General features: G+C 38.2%; 2 protein-coding genes across 2 annotated transcripts in view; one reads left to right on the top strand and one right to left on the bottom strand.

Moving 5' to 3' along the window:
• The window catches only part of LOC146481166 (vam6/Vps39-like protein), a 44,227-nt gene extending 30,722 nt beyond the window's left edge, over nt 1-13,505 (top strand). The window contains exons 15-26 of the mRNA XM_085108854.1: nt 2,967-3,108; nt 5,330-5,416; nt 5,928-6,001; nt 6,627-6,725; nt 6,985-7,102; nt 7,563-7,688; nt 7,952-8,054; nt 8,321-8,366; nt 9,350-9,475; nt 10,208-10,342; nt 10,423-10,514; nt 12,722-13,505. Of these exons, the coding sequence (XP_084964980.1) occupies nt 2,967-3,108; nt 5,330-5,416; nt 5,928-6,001; nt 6,627-6,725; nt 6,985-7,102; nt 7,563-7,688; nt 7,952-8,054; nt 8,321-8,366; nt 9,350-9,475; nt 10,208-10,342; nt 10,423-10,514; nt 12,722-12,860 (1,287 nt within the window). The 3' untranslated portion in view covers nt 12,861-13,505. The remainder of the gene's footprint in view (nt 1-2,966; nt 3,109-5,329; nt 5,417-5,927; nt 6,002-6,626; nt 6,726-6,984; nt 7,103-7,562; nt 7,689-7,951; nt 8,055-8,320; nt 8,367-9,349; nt 9,476-10,207; nt 10,343-10,422; nt 10,515-12,721) is intronic.
• A 2,774-nt stretch (nt 13,506-16,279) lies between these two features.
• Nucleotides 16,280-20,493, bottom strand: LOC146481165 (T-cell leukemia homeobox protein 2-like). Its single transcript, XM_085108590.1, has 3 exons — nt 20,247-20,493; nt 18,708-18,871; nt 16,280-17,540 (listed from the first exon to the last, which is right to left on the bottom strand). Exons 1-3 carry the CDS (start codon nt 20,413-20,415, stop codon nt 17,238-17,240), a joined length of 636 nt encoding a protein of 211 aa, XP_084964716.1. The 5' UTR covers nt 20,416-20,493; the 3' UTR covers nt 16,280-17,237.
• Between the last annotated feature and the right edge of the window lie 2,265 nt (nt 20,494-22,758).

Genomic DNA, 22,758 nt, shown 5'->3' with positions numbered 1-22,758 from the left:
TATATACTAACTCTGTAGTCAACAATGACATGGATCTTATCATTGATATCTTCAGCCGTCGAAATGGCAGAGACAACTATTTCTTTTAATGAGCTCATACGCATAGATTCATATGTAAGGATATTTTCTCTTCATATGTAGGCCTAATGTTAGTGCATCGTATGACCCTCGTTTTTTTTTTTCGACTGTTTCTTAAAAATTGGGCAACTTATGAAATTTTTTTGGGCAAATGGTACACCGAACCCCCCCTCCCCCCCCCCCCCCCCGGGCAAAAAATTGCCCGTACGCGTATGATACAGATTCTTCCAAAAGATTATTGTCCCTCAGTTTTAAACAAGACTTTTCGCCATTAGCTTGGAATTAGCTTGTGACAGCAGTTTTAACAAGCAAAATGATTACCTCAGTTAACTTTAAATCATGGATTAGCATTGATAGGGCTTTTGAACAACCTGGGCCCACATTGTGTTGTTCCAGAAAATATCCGTACCCCACCCATGGAAGGGATTTTTCATATGGCCCCCCCTCCCCTCTGAATTTTCCAGAATCAGCCCTCAAAATACACCCCCCCCCCCCCCCTCCCCTCCGGAAATTCCAATTTTTCCGCACACCCCCTGGAAATATTTCTATTTCAAGTAAAAGCAAGAAATAAGCTTATTTATTGTTCAAGAGGCCGAACTTTTCAGCATTTTGATGCTTACGTGTGTTTTCTAGTAAATAAGCGTATACTCAGACCAACATATGAGCAGAAGTCGCGTGGTAACGTACTCATCAAAAATGCATATCTTCATTACAACCAATTCTGCTTCATTATCCTGACAAAACAGCAACAGTTCAATATAAACGAACAGATATCAAAATGCAAGTTCACATTTAAGGGCGCTGGGGAAAGAAACGCTTGCAATGGCACCAGTAAAAACAAAACAATCAAAACAGTATCAAATTTCCGTGCCAAATATTTACGTATTTCAGAAAGAATATGGTGTCTTAGATTACATGGAAAATCTAATCTTTCTTGGCCTTTAACGAAGACTCCGCTGTTTTTAATGTTTTCCAATGAGATAAGGTTCTCCAAGCCATTCTTTTATAGTAACTGTTATTTTTGTGTCACGAAATAAAACCTTTGATCTTTGATCTTGTTGGAGTTGCGTACAGTGTAATTCAATATTTTCCCGCGACAATATTTAGCGTCGTCTGACGATCAAAATTTGACATGTCGCCGATTTCGGAACTTGCATAAGTTTTCTTTTATTTATGACTGTTTTACTATGGTAAACTGCCTACTCTGGAGGCCTGGCAGAGCTAGAAAATCTTTATACTAGATTTTTTTCATTCAAAGTTTAGCCGAAAATGACGTCGCAAGCAGCACGCCTGCGTTCGAAAACATTTCAGCGCACACGCTGGAATGTTCGTGCTACACAGTTGCCTGTAAATTACATGGGATGCCTTTTGTAATATGCAAATGCAATGATTTAATCATTAACACAACGTGATTTGCCATGGGTATTGAAGAAATTTTTCCCGTCTGTTTTGCGAAAATATATTTAATGTTTTCACGCTTGCGAATGGCAACAAAAAAATGCGACGTAAATGTCCGCCAGCAGAGACGATATAGTTCGAAGTCACAGAAGTACGTACAAAATTAAATATGTGTGGCAGATCAAGCGAGTGTAATTTACAGGATTTATTTGTCTTATTTCCACAACATGGGCTTCGCTCACCAGCCGCTGTTTGGGAAAATGAACGGACTCGAGCGGCAACAGAAATCAAGCCTAACCACAATGAAAATATTCATTTTGTGCTGTGCAAGATTTATTTTTGCGTCCGCGGCTCGGGAGCAAAATGCAAACAAACGAAAATTAAACATACCGGTCGGTTTGGAAAAAACAAATATATTATTGATACAGCCCCCCCCCCCCCCTCCCCTCAGGAATTTCCTCTTCCCTTGACCCCCCCCCCCCCCCCCCCAAACTCCTCTGGAATTTCCAATCCCTTCTGTGGGGGAGGTATGGATATTTTCTGGAACCACACATTACTGAAATGCTAACTACAGGTTAGTCATCAATAGTCACAAACTGTTCATTTCAGTCAGTCAGACAGTCAGTTCATAAAGTCAGAGGTTGAGTGAGTCAGTCAGTCAGTCAGTCAGTGAGAAAGTCAGTCAGTGGGCAGTAGGTTAGAGGTTCAGTGAGTTGGCCACTCAGTCAGTCAGTCAGTCAGTCAGTCAGTCAGTCAGTCAGTCAGTCAATCAGTCAGTGAGAAAGTCAGTCAGTGGGCAGTAGGTTAGAGGTTCAGTGAGTTGGCCACTCAGTCAGTCAGTCAGTCAGTCAGTCAGTCAGTCAGTCATTTAGTGAGCCAGACAGTCACTCAGACAGTCAGTCGATCAGCAAGTCAGAATGTCATTGGTCAGACCATCAGAAGCCAGTCGATCAGAAATCAGTAAGAGAGGTAGTAGTACTAGTAGTAGTATCAGTTCATATTAAAATTAGCTCTTCCATTGAGTCATATGTATATAAAAAAGATATAAAAACTTCTGCTGTTATAAATAATTAATGCTATTACAAATTGTTAAAATTATTGCTTACAATGATTCATTAAATACTAAAAAGATTTCAACTAGAAGAGAGAGGAGAACAAGGCCATGCCAGCAAGGACACTTTAAATGAATCCAGAGTTTTCTGATTTTTTTGGTTGGGAGGAAAGGCTGTTTCAGAGAATAGCACATCAGCAGTGAAAGCTGTGTTTACCTGAGGCTGAAAGTGGTCTCAGAATGAAGAGCCCCTTAGGTTGTGTAAATGAATTTTCTTGAATTTTCTTGAACATACTGGTAGTTACCACTAGTGTGTCAGTCAGTCAGTTAGTAAGGTAGTCAGTCCATCAGTCTCAAACTTTCTGTTTGGAGATCGTGGTTTATCTCCCTGTTGTTGATCTGAATGCGAGTGATTTGATTACTGATTGTTTAATTGCAGACAAATGATGCTCTTGTTGCTCCTCTGCTGAGGCTGAAGGAAAACAACTGTCATGTGGAAGAGTGTGAAAGAGTTCTAATGAGAAATAAGAAATACAATGAACTAGTGATTCTCTATCAGACAAAAGGTCTTCACAAGAAAGGTGTGTGCTTGATACTCACAGTTCCTTTGTTGTCCTCATTTCTTATTCCATGGAATATCAGCTTCCCTCAGTTCTTTTCCATTCCTCATTTGGAGATGTTAGAGATACACTGTAAGAATATCTGTCATTTGGAAGAACTCCATGTTGTTAATTTGGGAACAGAAATCATCACAACTTTAGAAGGAAATGAGTGAAAATGTGGTTCAGCCAGGATTTGAACCTGGGTCTCCAGATTACCAGTCAGATGCCTTAACCAATCAACCACTGAACCAGCCACACTGGCAATGTGGTTTATAGGCCTAATGGGACACATTTCAACACATTTTCTTATAACCCCCTCCCTCCTTTACTTAGTATGAATTAATTTCATTTGGGAGATTTGGCTGTGCATTGAACACCAGTTATATGGGGGAGTAGTTAGGTGATCTTGATTACAGAAAATGTGTTGCCTGGGCAAAGTTGCCCAACAATTTTACCCTGCCCAACTAGAAATCATCCTTAAGACCTAATTCCTATGGCCAAAGACTGTTACCTCCTGAAGAAAAGCTCTCAATATCAACCATGTGTCTCACCCAGAGTAAAGTTACCCAAAAGGCATTAAGCTCAAAAGAAACAAAAACTACTGCAGGGAGGATCTTACATGTAGATGAGGCAGAAACTGCATCTCCTGAGACTTTTTCCCTCGTTGTACTTATTAAATGATGTCCTCAGGAAAACTTTGCTTCAAAACAAAAAGCTTGGTCCACTGACTTTGTTCTGGGCTCAGAGAGCACTAAATTCAAAGCGAGATCCTTGTGTGGATTATAGACGTCTGAGAGAGAATGGGGCTGACTGAGCAAAACAAGCGAGTTATTATGCGGGGAGGGAGGGGGAAGTATTGTTATTTTACAAGTGTCTGCTACTTCCCATTGATGTGAAATCCAATGGGAAATACAAAAAAAAATTGATCTCTTGAGCAAAGTTAACGTAAGCCACAATTTTGGGGGTATGTTCTTGCAAATCCAGATAGATTAAGCACACAGCATTTGGTTTGGTCTTCAGAGTGGTTGGATCTGTTGATGGTAGAATCCATGACTCTGATAGTGGAGAAGAAGCCCTTTGTTGGTCTTTTTCTGTAGACGCACGTTTCAAGATGGTGATCTGTTTTGATGATTTCTATATGTCAAAAGGTACAATGTAGGCTGTTGTTGATGGCTGCTGCCATTATGAATTGAATGGATGGATGGGGTTCATTAGGTGTTACCAGGAAGAAGAACTGAAGAGTGTAAGATACTGAATACAGTCTTCTTAAAATGGAAATACCCTGAGACGCTCCTGGATTCTACCATCAAATGATTCAACCATTCTCAAGACCAAAACAAAATGCCATGTGCTGTACCTGCAAACAATCCTGTGCAGATCATCTTGCCCTTTAAACACCAGAAATCTGCTGACGTTGTATGCAAAGAGCTATGTGATCTTGGGCTAAAAGTCAACTAGGAGCTGCAGTCAGTATTCACAAGCAAAAATATCTTGGGAGATCTAAAAATAACGGAAATAAAACCCTGTCCTGTCAACCGGCAATGTGTCACCATTTATGAATTCAAAGGTGATTTGAGTGACGCAAATAATTATCATATTGGCTCACTGTGTCATCACCTCCACTGGTCACTGATCATGAGCATAAATTGAAAAAAAGAGAAAACATATCCATGAACAATTTTCTATCTCAAAGAAATACAGAGGAAAACTTGAGTGTCTGATTTTTAAATGCTTTTTATTAGTACAAGAGGCCAACACTGAACACTCAAGCCGACTCCAATCGTGCCAAACTTTTTGTTAAACTGAACATTCTTGCACTTTCACACAAACCAGTACTTGTGTTTATATTTATAAATTACTTTTACCTTGCATGTTGATTCTTGGTAATGATGACATGGAGTCGTAAAAAACGTTGGATTTTCCCATCGCTTGTTTTCATCTTAAAATATTTGTTAATATCTTCAGTTAATGACAGTTTATGAATTTTACATATTTTTGCCATAATTTATGTCTTTCAGTTTTCACAGTCTGTTAGACATCCACAATGTTAAATCACAGTGTATTTTTCATTGCCAAATGTGATTTTCTCAATAAAGTGAAGTGAAAGTATGGACCCCAGGAAAGGAAAATTTCCTTTTCATCAGTTAACTAGTGAACAAACACCATCTTCATTGACAGGAAACTGTCTTTTGTTTTACAGCACTGGATCTTTTGTTAAGGCAAGCTCAGAAATCCAGCAGTTCACTGAAAGGCCATCACAGAACAGTGCAGTATCTCCAGCATTTAGGTAAAGTAAAGAGGGAAGATATCTGTTGTGGTTCAATTTTATCCTTGGTTTAATTTTTATTTCCCTTTGTTTTTGGGTATGGTAATGTATGGTAATGAGTTTAAAACAATGGGAAATAAAAATTAAACCAAGGATAAAGCTGAACCACAAGATATCCAAGTCACTGATAGCCTATTGGTAACAATTAGGTTACTGGATAACACCCCAAAACATAAGTTGTCCAGGTGTGGGCAAAAACGGTAGTCTAAAGACTACATCTTAGACTCATCTGCAGAGGTGAGTGCAACATGCTTCTGTTAGATCACTGAAGTGGGAGAAACAAGAAAATTAACAATAAACGTTTATCAAAAATCTGCTCTTACAGTCAATGAGACATTTAACTCTCATCTCAGTTTTCTTTTACACTCTTGTTGAAGAGTTTGAACTATTGTCATCACTTGTTGACTATCATGTTCATTTTGCCTTAGCATAAATTGTTTTTAATCTATAATTATCAATTCATTTTTTTTAGGTCATGAACACTTAAAACTTATATTTGATTTTTCGGTGTGGGTATTAAAAGCACATCCCGATGATGGTTTGAAGGTAAGAGTTAATTCTGTGGTAATTATAGAAATCAGCCAAAAGTCACTGAGAGGAACATTAATTTTTGTTCCAAATGATTGTATACTAACCATGTATACCAAATTAAAAGATGGTTGCTTGCAACAAGACAAGTCTGTCCTTCCTTCCATTTTCCTTTCTTTCTGTCTCAGTTACATGTATTAATGTTAATATGTTGGGGAGGCAGCGTGGTCGAGTGGTTAGGGCGCTGGACTTGAAATCCGCAGGTCCTGGGTTCAAGTCCCGCTCTGACCACTAGCTAGATGGTCTGCCTCCTGACGGTTGGGATTTTTAACCATGTTATTTTCAATTTAAATTATCATTTCTTTGTGAAGTTTAATGCCCAGTCCCACTAGTGCTTGTGCTGTAAATACTGCCGAGGGTAAATAAAGGTTATTATTATCATTATTATTATTATTATTATTATTATTATTATTATTATTATTATTATTATTATTATTATTATTATTATTATTATTATTATTATTATTATTATTATCCACTTAGAAGAACCCCAAGTGTTCCAAAGTTGTGATACTGTATTGGTTCTTTTGCTCCATCATCTAAGCAAAAATCAAGTACACTATAATTATGCTTTCTTTGTCAGATTTTCACAGAGGACTTACCAGAAGTCGAGGGCTTGCCTCGGGACAAAGTGCTGGCTCACATAGAACAATGTGCCAAACAATTAACCATAAGATACTTGGTGAGTTTTGTATTACACTTGATGGATATATTGATTACACAAAAGGCAGTAATGCTATACCTACAGATACTGTAATAATCTAGTCAGAATTCCAGACAGTGAAAATGCTTCATACTAATAGCTTGAGCAAGGTTATTTTACCGCCAATTTTCAACCCTGATATTAAAAGAAATTAGTGGAAATCAGTTACTGTAATATTAGTAGTAGAAAAGTTGAAAGCTTTAAATGTTTTGGTGCGTAATGGTTTGTGTTTTTTAAGGAACATATCATCTTCATCTGGAAGGAACCAAAGTCTGAACTTCACAACAAACTAATCAACTGTTACCGTGAAAGAGTGGAACTGCTTATGAGGGAATATTTGGATTCCTTACCCGAAGGTAGGCACTAAGGGAGCGTAAATGATTGACACTACATTAATATTTAGAAGTCCAGGGGGATATTAATACCAAGTGTGTGGCTGTTTGAATTAAACAGGGGCAGGTATAGGAATTTTAGGTAGATGTCCAAATGGCAATTTTCACGTTTCCAGACACTAATGAAATGTTTTACAATTTCCCCTCTGTTAAGGTTATTCGTGTTCCGTGAAACCTCTTCACAATTGAAATGAAATTTATTTTGAAGTGCGTGCATCTTGAGATATTCCTCTATGTTCTTTGATGAACACTGCAGGTCGGTTATGTAGCCTCTTTCAGGTATTTGGATAGTGGAGAGCTTTATGCTTGTTTAGTTATAGCTAACTCTGACAAACTCTCTAATTTGCCTAATTATGTAAATACTTGAGTGTTCTTGATGTTAATGAGAAATACCATTTCATGTGGAGTGTTGGCCTTTCCTCAGGGGATGAGCCGTTTCCTCCTGGAAGTGAACCAGGTGAACTGGGAGAATTGAGAGGAAGACTTTTGTTCCTGCTGGAGACATCGAAACATTATCAGGCTCAGCATCTACTCACACACTTCCCGGAGAGTAAGTAATATTGACTGTCACCTGAAGTATGTAAATAAGCTTCAGCAAATAAACTGTATCTTACCTCATGTGTAGCCTCTTTAGCATCACTTACAGTTACAGACACTTGAAAAAGCCATCAAATTCAAAAAGTAACGCAAACTTATTTAAATATTGTTTTAGATGTTATTAGCGCACACTAGTTGGGAGCTCATATGCTAAGCAACCAGGAAAGGAGCAACTTTGGAGGATTGTTCTTTAATTAGTTTCCATATTCCTTTCAGCTTTCTATCATGAGCGAGCACTTCTCTTGGGTCGAGTAGGAAGACATGAGGAAGCGCTATCTATTTATATTCACATTCTTCAGGATGCAAAGCTAGCAGAAGAGTGAGTTCATACCAGACAATTTTTAAAAATAATTTAATGGTTCGTTAGTCCAGTTATGGCTGTGGAATGTCTCTGTGTATCATTCATGGGGTTAATAACTTCAGCCGCACTGTAAGCAGGAACAAGATTTGAAGTGATCTCAAAGTGTATCTTTTGTAATCGAGTTATTGTATAGCTCTACTTGTAAACTGACATATTTTGTTTTGCTTGATAAGTCTAGTGACATTGTGAATTTTGAAGGTAATGTGTATTCCTCTGTTGTACAGGTACTGTCAGCGAAATTACAATGAAGGCAGAGAGGGAAGTAAAGATGTAAGTGTTTAAAGATTGCAGTAGTGATTGAAACCACTTGGTACATTTAACAAGAATTTACTTTAGTCATTGTTTTATACTTTTGATTTTTGAGGAAATGTATTTACAGGTAGGTCTTGAAACATGCAATAAGTTCATTTTCGATTTATTCCAGTGAATACAATACAGTCGAGCCTCCCGTAAACGGACACCCTTGGGGCCAGAAAAAAGTGTCCGCTTGACAGAGGTGTCCGCATATAGGAGGTTAAAAATGTAGTGTTTGTATGTAGCTGAGAACATGACCAAGTGTCCGCTTACGAAAGGTGTCCGCCTACGGGGGATGTCCGTTAGCGGAGGTTCGACTGTAGTTAATAGTACCATAAACTTGTCTTAGTCCCGTATTTAGTACTCACCCCCCCCCCCCCCCGGTTTCCCCAGGAATTGGTAAGCTTTCAAGTAAGGGGTTGAAAGCTTTAAAACCCCCCATATATAGCTTCAAATTTGTGGGGTCCAGAGGTCAAAACACTAGCGTTATGTTTAGTTAGTAAATTATGCAGTAGATTTGTGTAAAAATGAGTTTGATTTTTGTTGCTCAGTTGAAGGTGCGTGATTAGGAAAATGCCCCTTCTCTAATGAGGCTTGCCTTCCTGAGGTCTAAAATTAATACCCCCTCCCCGGTATTTGAAAATGTTGTTTAGTTTATGTGACAAATAAATACATTTCCCGTGTGCAGAAGTTGTTCACTTTAAGTGACAAACGAAATGCAATTTGTTTCTGTTTGTAAAATTTAGTTACGTTTACCTTACCATGTACAGACGTTCTGTTTCAATTAATTGCATATGCATTCTGGATGCTTAATACAAGTTGTTTACAAACTTGCACTTGAAGATCCTACCTCGTTAATATGGCCCAATTCTCATGGCCCGTTGGTGGCTGTATTAACTGTAGTAGCAACCAGTACGCAATACTACTTTTACTTAGTAGGAATGCGGTTTGATTGACAGGTGTATGTGTCGCTACTGCGCATGTACCTGGAGCCACCTAACGTAAGCGGTAAGGAGGTTCATCGAAACATTACTGTCGCGCTGAATGTACTTCAAGAACATCGACAGAAGATTGCTACTGCTAAGGTACTATTTCGTTATGTAACTTTACAACATTTTGTTGGCGTACATTGCTGTTATGCGCTGACCTTACACTTTGAGTTGAGTTGGCTCGCGTGGATTTGAACAGCTGATACTTCACTTTCAGAGTCGACCAAGATCTTCACACTTTTGAAAAAAATAGCTTTGAATGACATTGGTCAATATCGTGAAAGGGATCTTTGGTCATCGTGGTAGAATATGGTAATAAATAAACCAATGGTCTGTCTCATGATGTGCTCACTCGAGTTACAGATCGCGATATTTCGACTGCTTACTGCTAGTCTTCACCAGGCGATGTTCGAGAAGAGAGACCGGGGTATTTGCATACCGCTAAGGAGACAGTTTCTAACAGAAGTAGCGAGGATCAAAATCCTCCAAACACAGCTGATCGAAACGTGGTGGTTCTAGTGACTACATCGTGAGACAAACGATTAAATGAATATGAATACATGTATATGAAACATATATTTGAACTGCGGGTGAAAGATTAAATAGAAGAAAGATCCTCGCAGATGTTTACGCAACTTAACAGTTGCGAAAAGAAAGCCTGAAAACAATTTCAGGCTTGAACGGGATTCGAACCTGGTGCAGTGCTCCAAAGCAAAAATCCTATGCAGTGTTTTGACTTTGTTGTGGATCGGTATATAAGTCAGTTCATTTTAGCCGAGACACGATAAGAACGTGGTAACACCTAATGAATATTGTCGTGTTCCTTAGGCGCTGGAGTTGCTGCCTTCTTCCATCGAGGTGCGGGAAGTTTACACATTTTTGCTTAATGTTCTGGAAGATAAGGAAAAGAAAAGGAAGAATTGTCAAGTGTTGAAGAGCCTTCTGTTTGCGGAACATTTACAGGTAAAAAGAGCTATTTGCTGTGTCTCATACCTTTATGTTAAAAGTCAAGAGCTTCTAACGAGAATAAAATTTTGCGTCAGGTTCAAGAACAGCGAATGCATTATCAGGCTCATAAAATCCTTTTGACGGACGAGAGAGCGTGTCAGGTGTGTCACAAGAAAATTGGAAACAGGTCAGTACAAAGTCCCACGTCTACTTGCACAATTGTTATTTCAGTGTCAACTTATTTACGACGAAACTTCTAACTGAAGACAGTACATAATGGAATATGAATATATTTCAAAATCCCAACTGATTGGAGGCTGACCTGTTGGCTATTTTCAAGCAGTTAGAGAGGAAGACTTCAAGTGACCCGCTCCTATTTATTGGGGCGTTGGTGGCATTTTTTGAATTGCGCTTTTAGGGAGGAAAGATTTCACTGATTTCTTTGAGTTTTGATACGTTAAATGAAAGTGTAACAGCGAAGCCGGAAATTTTTAATGTATTATAAAGCAAAAGGGTATAGCGAAAAGCGAATGGTTAGAAGTACTCGACTAAGCAGCTTTATTTGCCTTAAAAAGGGAACATGTAGTGTTGAATACTGGCTAGTCCCATCACCCGGATGATCATAATTAACGTACTTATGTCATGACTCCCGGTTCAAACCATTTACAGTTTTACTGGTAAGGGTTTTGTATAGTCGCTGACGTCTGTAATGCTAAGAATTTTTGGGAAATGAAAGTACAAATAAACGATAATTCTAATGAATATAAGATACTGTAGTTTCTCGTTGGATGCAACTTAAAATCAAGGTTCGTCTAGTGCCAGTTGTGTTAGGTTTTTGTTTTTGTTTTGTTTTTTCAATAAAGCTTTGGGTAACATTGGCCTTTCAGATGAGAGCAATCTGCCTGCGCTCTTTTGCTATTTGTGCGTCAGCTATGACAAATGCATTGACATAGCATTCGTTTTCAAAGTAAATTTAACCATCATTCTGTGTAGCGACTTGTACGGTCAGGATTTCCATGAAACTTGTAGCCTCCCACGCAGTCGTTTTTAGGGGAGTCATATTACCTCCTCCCCAGCTATGAAACTTGGAGATATGAAACATAAAAGCTTGGAAACTTACTTTTATTTATTGAAATAAGAAGAAAAACTGTCGTCGGATTTCAAAATTCTGGGAATGTTTTGTAAAAATTAGGTTTTCAAAAAAGCTGATTTCCCAAAACCTTTAACTACCATAATAAAATAAAATCTTCTCAAAGGTCAAACCTTTCTTATTAACAGTGCCTAAGCTCAAAGAAATGGGTTGAATCGGGCCACCGTAAGGCGTTTTCTATACCTCACTATTTCAACGGGCTATTTATTCTGGTCTCCTATACCGATCGATGTGAAATTTACTCCAGTTACTGGTTTTGGATTGAAGTTTGTGGGAATTGATATATTTTTGGCAAAGTCGATATTGCCATGACGATGATAGACAAAAAAAAAAACCCTGGAAATCAGAAAGTGTAAATTTTGCGCGATCCAGATTTGAATTAGAAAAGCCACTACCAAATTCTTGAACTGTGGTATACTACAAATCAGATGGACAAGAATAAAAAATTCCGTGTTTGATTTCAAATAAATCAATAAAACATTTCAGAACTGAGTTTTGTGCTAATAATGAACCAACCGTAGAATAAACACTGCTTTGATTTAGTGACTTAAAAATACTGTCAATGTGTGCCTTGAAGCCATCGTGTGAAGCTACCAAAGTTTTACTGATTTTCTCTGTTGTGTTTCTCAAAACAACTCTCTTCTTTGAATCGTTCATGTTAAATTTTCTTGTAATTTCTTGTAGTTATAACAAAAATTTTAGGCAAGTAATGTCAGAGATTAAATTCGTAAGCTCGCAACAGGAAAAATCAGCAAGACTTCCGTGGCGCCAAAAAACTTCAGGACACATTTTGGCAATATTTCCAAGTCATCTTTTGAAAGAGTTGTTTGTTTTTCGATCTGTTTACGTTTACCTTACAAAAACTGTGGTTTGAAACGCTTCTACGATTATTCAAATTCAAACATTTGTGTATATTTTGTTTGCCGTATACCATAGTTCAAGATTTTGGTGTTGTTCCAATTCAAATCTTGTACGCAAAAAAAAAAAAAAAAAAAATCACGGTATACTGATTTCGAGTTTTTTTATTTGTCGTCGCCATGGTAATATCGATTTTACTAAAATATCAAAACCAGTTACTGGTGTAAATTTCCCATCGATCGGTATCGGAGAAGACTACCGAAGACCCGTTTGAAATAGTGAGGTATGGTCTCTCAAATTCTGGCATAATTCTGTTCGACACCTTATTACTTTTTATGTTTTTTTGTTGACTGTTTTGTTGTTTACATCGGGTTTCTTTTTCGTAGTGCCTTTGCTTATTACCCGAGTGGAGAAATACTTCACTATTACTGTTGCAAAAACCTGACCTCTCCCCCAGGCAGTGGATATACCACCCCCGGAGACAGCCCCACCCCTGAAGACAATCTGCTGTATGGCCGTCACTGAACATAGTCAGCACATATAGGAGCTAAAACGAGGCTTGGTGTCATCGTAAACCTTCTCTCCTACTGCGGAAAATGAAGGACTCAAACGTCACAGTTACATGATGAATTTGATAACTTAGAAATATTCGTCAACGAGAGAGTTTTTAAAATTTAAAGAAATTCATACATGACATGATTAAATGACAATATACGCCGAATACTGAAGAAGTTTGGTTGAAGAAAAAAAAGGAATAAGCCTTCATCTGGAATCCACTTGCAAAAAATGTGTAATTTATTGATCTAACTGTAGGTAATATATTGTAGTGTGGGGAAACGCAGTCGTTTTTAGGGGACTCTGCGTGGGAGGATAGGGGAAACCGAGTAGAAATTTACATTTACTTAAAACGTGGTTTTCATAGGGCAGCTGTGATTGCTGACAAAAGAAACACGGCACACAGTGTTCAGCCATCACAACGATTACATACGATAGCTGAGGCGCTGGATAACGCAGTTCTTGAGTTTCGATTGGTTTAGTGGCCATGGTATATGAGCCATTAAACCATGCCCCACAAATATGGTAAGAGTACCTTTCAGGAGTGGGGGGCGGGGGGGAAATATCACTAAGACAACAAGATTAAGCGATTATTCGTGGTTGTTATTAATAAAAACAATTTTACAATAACTGTCCAAATTCTCGCGCGCTGATTGGCTCGTAGCTATTGTCTATAAGAGTACAGACAATAAAAATTACGTCAGATGTAACGCGCGCGCTTTCTCAACGAAAAAAATAGTCAATTCCGCTCGTACTTTTTCCATGTTATTGTAAAAAACAAATCGACGGCAGTTTTCTATGGTCTATACTCTTATAGACCAAAAAAAAGACGCCGTAAAATATCCAAAACTTGGCAGTGAAACCACTCGCCTGCGGCTCGTGGTTCCACTTGAGTTTTGAACATTTTTTGACGTCATTTTATGGTCTATAAGAGTATAGACCATAGAAAACTGCCGTCGATTTGTTAATTATTCCGCTCACGCGTATCTAACATCTTGTATCCAACGCGCGCTCGTGGAATAATTGTTAAGTATATATATGTAGCCTAGTCTCGGTATGATCCCAGAAACTTACATATTTTTCGAGGATAAGGATTTATGAAGAGAAATTTTAATAAGAATGAAGGTAAACATACAGGTTTTTTTTTTTTAATTGTCTCTTTTCTGTTGTCCTGTTTTTAGTAATCAACTGGTGCCTGTGTTAACAATCGCCAGTTACTGGCGATTGTTTATTGAGCATCATCGCCACTCACTAAACTATTAGTCCTTAAGATTGAGGTCGCGTTCGATTGACCGTATACCGGAATAAGAATAAGTGGAATGTCTGTTAGATTTCTCTTTTTAAGTAAGTTTGGGAAGACTTTTCTGCAAATGATTGCTGACACATGATAACTCCAAAAAACCTCTCATGAGGAATTTCTAGTAATCATTGTATGTGTTCCTATTCTGGAATAGGGCCAATCGAACGCACCCTTAGATTTCAACTCATGCGTTGGACCTTTTCACAATCCATACCGAAATGGAGTGTGGAAGTAAAACCTTTATTTTTTGTGTACTTGAAAATATTGAGAATTAAGGCGTCAGTTGTCTGTGTGACTTGCTTGAACTGATCCACTTTGTCGGTACAAATTATCAAAATACATTTTGCATTAATTCGACTCCCAAAGGTTACATCCCCCTCCCTTTCATTCCGTTTTAAAATATGCAAAGTGAACTGTATACGAAGGAAGGTGGTGCTCGTATTCTAACAGGTAGCCATGGTTACCGTGGTGCATTGAATCGGCCAGGCTGCTTAGAAGAGTGTATCTTCAGATTTCGATTTCGATTCATGCAGTGAAGCTCAGAATTAAGGCGTTTGTTGTGTGTTGTCTGTGTATCTTCATGTGGTTCGCCAGATTTGAGTGTTGACTTGCTTGAATTGATCCACGTTGGTGGTGCATTATCAAAAATATACTTTGCGTTTTTGGCCAAGGATTCGACTCCAAAGGGGTGCATTTTCCCCCATTTATTCCGTTTTAAATTGTGCCATACAGTTGCCCTCTCGTTTTCTATACATTCCGCTGACCAGTGACTGAGCACTGTAAATTCAATTATCCTCGTCACAGGGACCTAAACTGTCAACATTGCTTGTTTCTTGTGTCTTCGGCAGCATTAATTTGAGACATTTATTTATACCAAATAGGTAAATTTATGTATCTTTTTAAAAGAAGCTTACTTCCAAATTATTTTCGTGATATGTTTACTCTTGCAAGTCAAATACATTCTTATAAAACAAGAAATTCCAACCTTTTCTATATACCTTATTGTCGAACTAATCTTCGAAAATTCTCAATTCGGTTTCAAGGTCCTTCGTTTTTCAACTCGCTAAGTCGTGAAATTCAAAACAGTGAAACTATCAGTTTGTTTGGCAAAAGACTTAAAAAATTCCTTCTATCTAAGTTAAATTGACTCTTTGTTGAACTACACACCTTTTCTTTACCTTTTCTTTTTTTTCTTCCTTTCCTTTTTTGTTTTTTGTTTTTTTTTCTTCTTTAAAAAAAAAAAAAAATTAATTGGAAATTTATATCAGTACCCTTAACTTCTATGGTTTATCCAATAGTTCTAGGAAGCCTATAGTTAATAAGCCCGCGGCTTCTATATAGGCTTCCTAGCCTTTAACACATTTAATATTGTAAATAGTCAAGTATGAATATTGTAATAGTAAGAATATTGTGTGTCGTTTATAATGTATTTATGTTGTATTTTTTTGTTAATGGCAAATAAATAAATTGAATTAGTTGATTAATTCTTCATTTATTTTCTCGACCAATCTAGTCTGACGACTTGGAACTTATAATTTGCATGAGATATCTTATTGCTGCTTCAACCAAATTTCTTTCATGGAGGTCCTTTTCATTAAATGGTCGTCTCATAGTAGCGTTTGATTTCCTGTTTATTTGGCTTTCACTTTTTACAACCACTCTTTTCGCTTTCAACAGATCGCATTTCATAATCGTACGCCAATTTCGATTCAGAATTCTCAGCTCACTAAAACTCGAAACAAGTTTTTGCAAAGTAAAACATCCCTTGGTACAATTTACAAGGGTTGGTTTGGTTGTAAGAACGCGGTTCGTTTAACGTTGAGAGTTCTCTGTGCACTTCTCGTCACTTGCATTTCGCTCTCACTTTTTTTTACTATTTTATGAAAGAAAGAACGTTTCAATTTAGTTTAAGGACGGTGACTACTAATACAGAAGTATTTTTGCGCGGTTTATCACTAATCAGGAAAAGCAGATTTTATCAAGGGCTGTTGGAATCCAAAAACAAAATGGGGGGTAACCACGCATTTTGAGAGATCATTAAGCAACAATAATCCAAAAAAGCATTAAAATACAAAGCAATGTATGGCATTTTTTTTTTAAATTGAAGCTTTATTATCTCTGAAAAATGCGTGGTTACCCCCAATTTTCTCTTTGGATACCAAGAGCACTTGCTAAGTTCTGCTTTCTCCGCACAGTTTTAAACCGCGCGGAAGTATCCCTGTATTAGTAGGCGCCACCCATAGGAAAGCCGGGTATCTCGAGATGCGCAGAACGTATGCGCAGTAACAAAAGTAGGCACCGTCCTTAAGAGAAGAAGCCACGTTGGTGAATTTTTGTCCACCGTACTTTCAAATTCAAAACCGTATCTCACTTTCCCTTGTGCTGGCTCAGTACAAACTCGCCCCAGGCCGTATCGGCCATTCGGTGTCAGAATTCATCCACGTCTACGAGAATAATTAAGTTGATTTTTCTCATTCGTTGTTCCATGGAAAGTGTTCAGATACAATGACAAATCGTTTATTCATAAAAGTGCAAATAGTACGAGTTACTGTTACAGATTTATCACGGTTTATGCTTACAGTTTATATCGGCGCTAACAAGCTGAAAACACTCGTGTATGTTTTGATGGACACTAGGATTTCTGGCGAAGGCTAACTAACTCTAAATTATAAACCAAACTGATTGAGGGGCTGCATCCAAAAGTTTCGTAACTTATAATGCTACATTCAGGTAATTCGATTTTACCAAAAATATAAGGCAAACACAAAAATCTGGTTTACTTAAAATCAATAGAAACTTTGACAAACGCGCAAAAAATTTACAAACTCTCTTATTCCATGGTAGCAGGGAGAAACTATGTTTTCATATAAAAGTCGAAAAATTACTGAGCGGAATGGCTACAAACTTCTAAAAGCAATTCATGACTGGGTTTCGGTTTTGCCACTGATTTCTCAAAATTAATCTTGGCAGCGAGTTTTCCAGTCCAGCGAGAGATTTCAGTAAAAACGAAGCAAACTTTTCTAATACAAAGGCATCTGCCATGCTTTTTACAATTGTGGTGAGTATGTTCCTGGGTACCTTCCCCAATATGGCGGCGGCGGGTAAGGAGGCAGACTACTCCAAGGCAAGGCTGGTGGACATGCATACTTTGAGTTAAGATCAGATCTAAGCACAAGAGGCGTGTCGGGATACGAGGGAGGCGGATGCTCGTATGCTGACTGGTAGCCATGGTAACCGTGGTTCATGGTGTAGGCCAGGCTGCTTATGAAGGAGAGTTTTGCTCTTCTCTCCACGTCTTCCGCTCGTTTTCTCTTCTGTTTCATTCGTCTGTTCTGGAACCAAGTCTTAACCTGCAATGTGGACATAAATAACAACATGTTTACTACATGAAACCAATTTTTGTTTATTGTTTATTAAAAGTAATAAAACAAATAGCAAATACAATTAAATGAAATTCGACAGATAACAAGCCATGCGAAGTATATTTTGATTTTGGCTCAGTATGTTACATTTCTCCTTTGGCCGAATGAAATAGCTTGTTGGTTATGGACTGGTGAGTCACCGTAGCAAAGCCGGTTAATAAAAACGATAACAATGTGAGCCTACAATGTTGTTCGAACGACGATTAACGAACAACTGAGTTTTTCATCCCGCTCTTTAGCTAATACTAAGTCAAAACGGAACACGCAGGGGCACCCAACGACAGTTTTCTTTCAGATCCTTTGAAACGCTATTTTAAGCTATCTGGAGTGCCTTTAAAGCTCTGTAGGTTCATTTTAGGCTGCGCTATAATGTTTTTATCTGTTCGGTCATTCTAGGGGAACTTGAGTCTTTTCGAAACTACTAGGGCATTTTTGTCCATTTCCCGAAAACCTTAGGTCTTATTTCCTTTCCGAAAATCTTAGCTGACCTTTTTTCGGCCCCGAAACGACATTTTTGTCAATCCGAAAACACTAGGCCTTAAATTTCCCATATCACGAAAGGTCGAAATGAAAATTCCCCTCAGAAAATTTAAGGGGATTAAGGGCCTTCCGAACAGATAATTTACCGAAACGATCCGTTGGGTGCCCCTGAACACGGGGTGAAAATCTATGGACCAAATTTTCTTTAATTAGTAATTCAACCGAAATCAAAATTCATACTTATCTCAGGTTGGCTGGGTATTAGGTCCAGTAGTTCAATGCATGATTAAGCTAAAAACAATCTTTGCAACAGAATCCATACGGAATGATGTGATTAAATGCCTTGCTACCGAATGCACAACAGCATACAGCTATTTCAATTAACGTTGTCGGATATTAAAGCCTCAAGCTTACCCGACAACACCGAAAGGTATTATAGCTAGCTTTAAACCTTCACAATTCAGTTGTAATTTCGTGACGACCGTGAAATTAGAACTGAATTGTGAAGGTTTAAAGCTACCTATACTACCTCGGCAAGTTTGAGGCTTAACTTTAATTAAAATAGCTGTATACCAGTAAGTACCGAGGCCCCTCTCCTCGCAGACTGACGCTTACCTGTGTTTCGGTCATCTGCAGCTGCTCAGCAATCCTTTGTCTGTCTCTGGAGCCCAGATACTTCTGTTGTTCAAACACTCGCTCCAGGTGTAGGATTTGCTCAAGTGAGAACGACGAACGAGATTTGTTGGATTTTGTCGTGTGACTGCGTTGCTTATCAAAATCTAAACAGCAAAAAAGCATGGAAAGATCAGAACAGAAAATAAGAATATTGAGGCGGTGTTACGCAAGGCAATGTTTCGTCCAACTTGTCTCACAACTCATTCTAAGGCATTGCGAGACAAATTACCGAAGCATGTCCGGCACTACGCAAGACACAATGAAGGATAAACCTACCAATTGCATTTTAGGCTCGACATTTGGTAAAGCCGACATTTAAGCACATTGAAATCGCAGCCGGTGAATAACATATATATTTTTTGGTTCTTCACCATCATCAGGCTAACATTTTCACCCTCCCTCATTTCTTGCCTAATGATAGTCCTGTAAAGTAATATACTTTTTGAACACATTTTCAATCGCTTGAATATCAAGCACGAAAATACAATGCCACTCGCTTTATCCTTCATTTTGTTGTTTTTTCTATAAATTGTCAGCTGGCTCTGGATTTTGGTTTACACCACGTAAGGTACGCTTGAAAAATTCGTTGACGGCAACGCTAGCTGCAAACAGTTTTTTAAGCGTTGCGTAGGGCAGCACATTTACTTTACTTGACCTTACTGCATTGTTGACTTTACTGCATAGTTGCACGAAATATTTATTTACTGTGATTATGGTATCCGGTCGTTTCGTTACAAAGTCGTTTCGCTACACTGCAGTTCAGTCGATTCGCTACGTTCTAAAATTGACAGATACTCTAATATTTGAACTCAATTTACTTCTCATGCAAACACTGTGAATTGTAGAAACAGCTAAGATAATGTTTCACCCGAACTCACTTTAAGAACGAGAAATAATCACATTTTCATACTTAACGGTGTAGCGAAACGACCGGATACATAATCACAGTAAAGAAATATTTCGTGCAACCGGTTAGCGACTTTATTAATCAATCCATAGAATTTCAAAAAGCCGAGAATTTTTATCATTAGCCACTTCAGTATTTTAAACTTTTCAATAAGACCTTAAGCCCTAATTTTCCATGATACTTTTCTACTCAACAAACACTGCTCCAAAAGCACTTTTTACACGGAATGTGAGATCCACGCGTTAGCTTACGCGATACAATTGAACGAGACTGCAAAACAAACAAAAGTCTTCAGAAACGAGAAGTAACTAAATCGAAGCAACATTTAAACAGGAGCCTTCCAGGTACTGGACTACCTTAACTCATATTTTGAACGAAATTATAAGTTATTTCAAGTTACACTAAATTTACACTGAATAGAAATGTAAAACCATCGCACTGAATTTGCATTCCACTACTTGTCTCTTGAAACTGGATGAACAATTGCCTGTGTCTGTTTCTAAACACGAACGCGAAATCCTATGGCGTTACAACTTTTCAATAGCAGAATTTGGCAACAAAGTCTTACTTACCTTTGGTATCTCCACGATTAACTTGCGCAGAGGGCTTCTGTGCAGCATATTGAGAGAACTGGCTTGAATCAGGAGAAGGCTGGCAGGTATCTTTCGCGGGAACATCAGGCCTTAGTTCTGGTGTTTTAACAATCAGTAAACTCTGCTTCCACAAATCAGAACCATCCATATTATTCTCAATGACCTTGGTGTGTGTTCTTAGAGCAGATGAATAAAAATGATTTGAACTCTGGTTTCGGCAGCGGTTTTAAATTTGCCGCGCTATACCACCTGTTTTTCAATACACCGCTTGAATAGCGCGCCGCGCGAACCAGCATTCAAACGGTACCTTTAATGAATCCGACTACATGCCGACAATTGTTATTAATCGGTATTTGCAAAGACCGATTCGAATTGTATAAAATTTCTATTGTATCGGTTGGTTGTTTATCATAAGATGTTTTTATCCATCGTTTAACGCGCTTTTGGATGTGTTTCACGACTTCCAGGATGATAACACGAAACGACACTTGAATACCAATCCATATACCTGTGCTGTCTAGATGATCATCTGGGATAATCTTTGATGTGCTACGCATTGTTTGGAGTGAACTTCTTCTTCACAATGTCTCATTCAAAGACAAGACAAGCGATAAAAATAATTTTGTTTCCATTCTATTTTTTTAAGATAAAACAGACAGTGTTTTCCTCGCGATGCTCTTACCGAGTGAACGTCGCTTTACCCTCCTGTTGGAAATTTAGCCCATATGAAAAACGGTGGTAAGGTATAATCCGTATTTTGTCTACACACACAGAAAAAAAAATAATAAAGGAAAAGAGAGGCCAGAAAATCAAATCAGCAGAGTAAGATAAACTTCGATTTATTTACTCCCAAATTATTGCAAAATATTTTTTATCTAAGAGACGTCAAAAATTGTTTGTTATTTGTCCACGGTTTTGTGTTGAAACTGGAGAGGTTTTTCTATAGCAAACAGTTCGTACATGTCTTAACCGGGCAACCTGTGCGTTTATTTCACAACAAGCCGATCAGTGTGACAAACACTGTGGAATTTGTTTACACATCTCAGTTTTTAAGTAAAGAATAAATGCTGCTTTAACTGCTTTAACACATATTTGCAACAAAAAACAAAAACAAAAACAAAAAAAAAAACAGGCCAAATTTAAAGCAATACTTGTCAGAGTTGTCTTTGGCGAAATGTCATCTTTTGTAGCGAAATAATTTCTTGGCCAAACCCAACAGGTAAACTGATTCCTTTGAATTTTCTCCAATTTAAAAATTCAGCTAAAAAATCCAAACAGATCAAATTGCGCTAGGGTAAAAAGCGTAAATATCCTTTTGAAAAGCCCGAAAATGATCTTTGTAAACAAAGAAAGAAACACAAAGCAACAACAACAACAATAACAACAGCAACAAATTGCATTTGAAGTAGTTTCCTGTTTCGTCAGACTCGGAAGGTGTTCCCGGCTTGCAGGTTACCGGATCTATTTAGTCATATTCTTTCAATTTAATTCTTTTTCCTGTGAATTTGCGTGTTCAGACTGTTTCATGAACATGGCTTACCCTTAGACAGACTACTGGTTAAGATTTAAATCCGATAAAAATATTTTGCTTGATGTGTTGCCACCGCTTAAAAAATCCCCGGACCCATCATTAGGAATCATTGGAGCTCTACCCTTGTGTTTAAAAGATGCAAAATGGAACGGAACAACCTTTACAACCCTGAAAAAATGCAGGATGAAATCGCAGCAATGATCTGATCGGAAAAGCAACTGTTTAATCAATGAAAGTCGATAATCGAGACCAAACGATAATCACACCGCAAAGCGGTCGTGAATCGTCGATTGCCATTGATTGGCGTTAAAAGATTCCGGTTTTTTTATCGGGACTGTTTAGATGCACCCCAGTACAACCCCGTTATCGTCCAGCCGAGCTAAAACATAGCCCGCATTCACATGTGAAATTTCTAGCCGGCGGCTGCGGCGTGGGAAAAGGGCAGTAAATAAAAGCTCCAAAAATAAATCCTACTCTTCCGTCAATAATCGAAGTCATCTTACCTCAAAACGAGTTTTTTAAGTCTAAATTCACAGAAATTTGCCTGACAACATTCTCTACAGTTCGTGACAGTCTTCGACCTTTACAGTGTTATCTTTTAGCTTTTATTAACTGTTGCCAGTTCAGCCGAACTTCGGAAAAAGCGTTTGTATAAAGAATTAACATTCTAATAACAGACGTAACAAATTAAGAAAAAATGGGACTCTTTCAATTTAAAAGTTATCAATTTAAACAGCGATTAGTTCGCATTTGAGTTAAAAGCAAGCGTAACACAGCCCGGGTAAGCCCAGTGACCCTGGCATGACTGTTTACATGCAAAAAAGATAGCTCGCCCGGGCGGCAGGCGATTGACCCGGCCAAGCAGACAGGGTGGCCAAGGAAGGCGGGTGTTTTGTAAAGAAATTTATGAAAAGTTGGCCCGCCCTCCATGTAAACAGACCTTTTTGTAAGTAGGCGCAG

This window comes from Pavona decussata, unplaced genomic scaffold (genome assembly GCF_977016875.1).
Source record: "Pavona decussata unplaced genomic scaffold, jaPavDecu1.1 SCAFFOLD_51, whole genome shotgun sequence".
NCBI lineage: Eukaryota > Metazoa > Cnidaria > Anthozoa > Scleractinia > Agariciidae > Pavona > Pavona decussata.
Note: the sequence above shows the minus strand (reverse complement) of the source record. Positions and strands in the feature narration are given on the sequence as shown.

Coding starts and splice junctions, on each gene's coding strand:
- LOC146481165 (XM_085108590.1), bottom strand. CDS start 20,415: ATGGATGGTTCTGATTTGTGGAAGCAGAGTTTACTGATTGTTAAAACA. Junction 18,872..20,246: donor TAATCGTGGAGATACCAAAG/GTAAGTAAGACT, acceptor TTTGCTGTTTAG/ATTTTGATAAGCAACGCAGT. Junction 17,541..18,707: donor TGCAGATGACCGAAACACAG/GTAAGCGTCAGT, acceptor TCCACATTGCAG/GTTAAGACTTGGTTCCAGAA.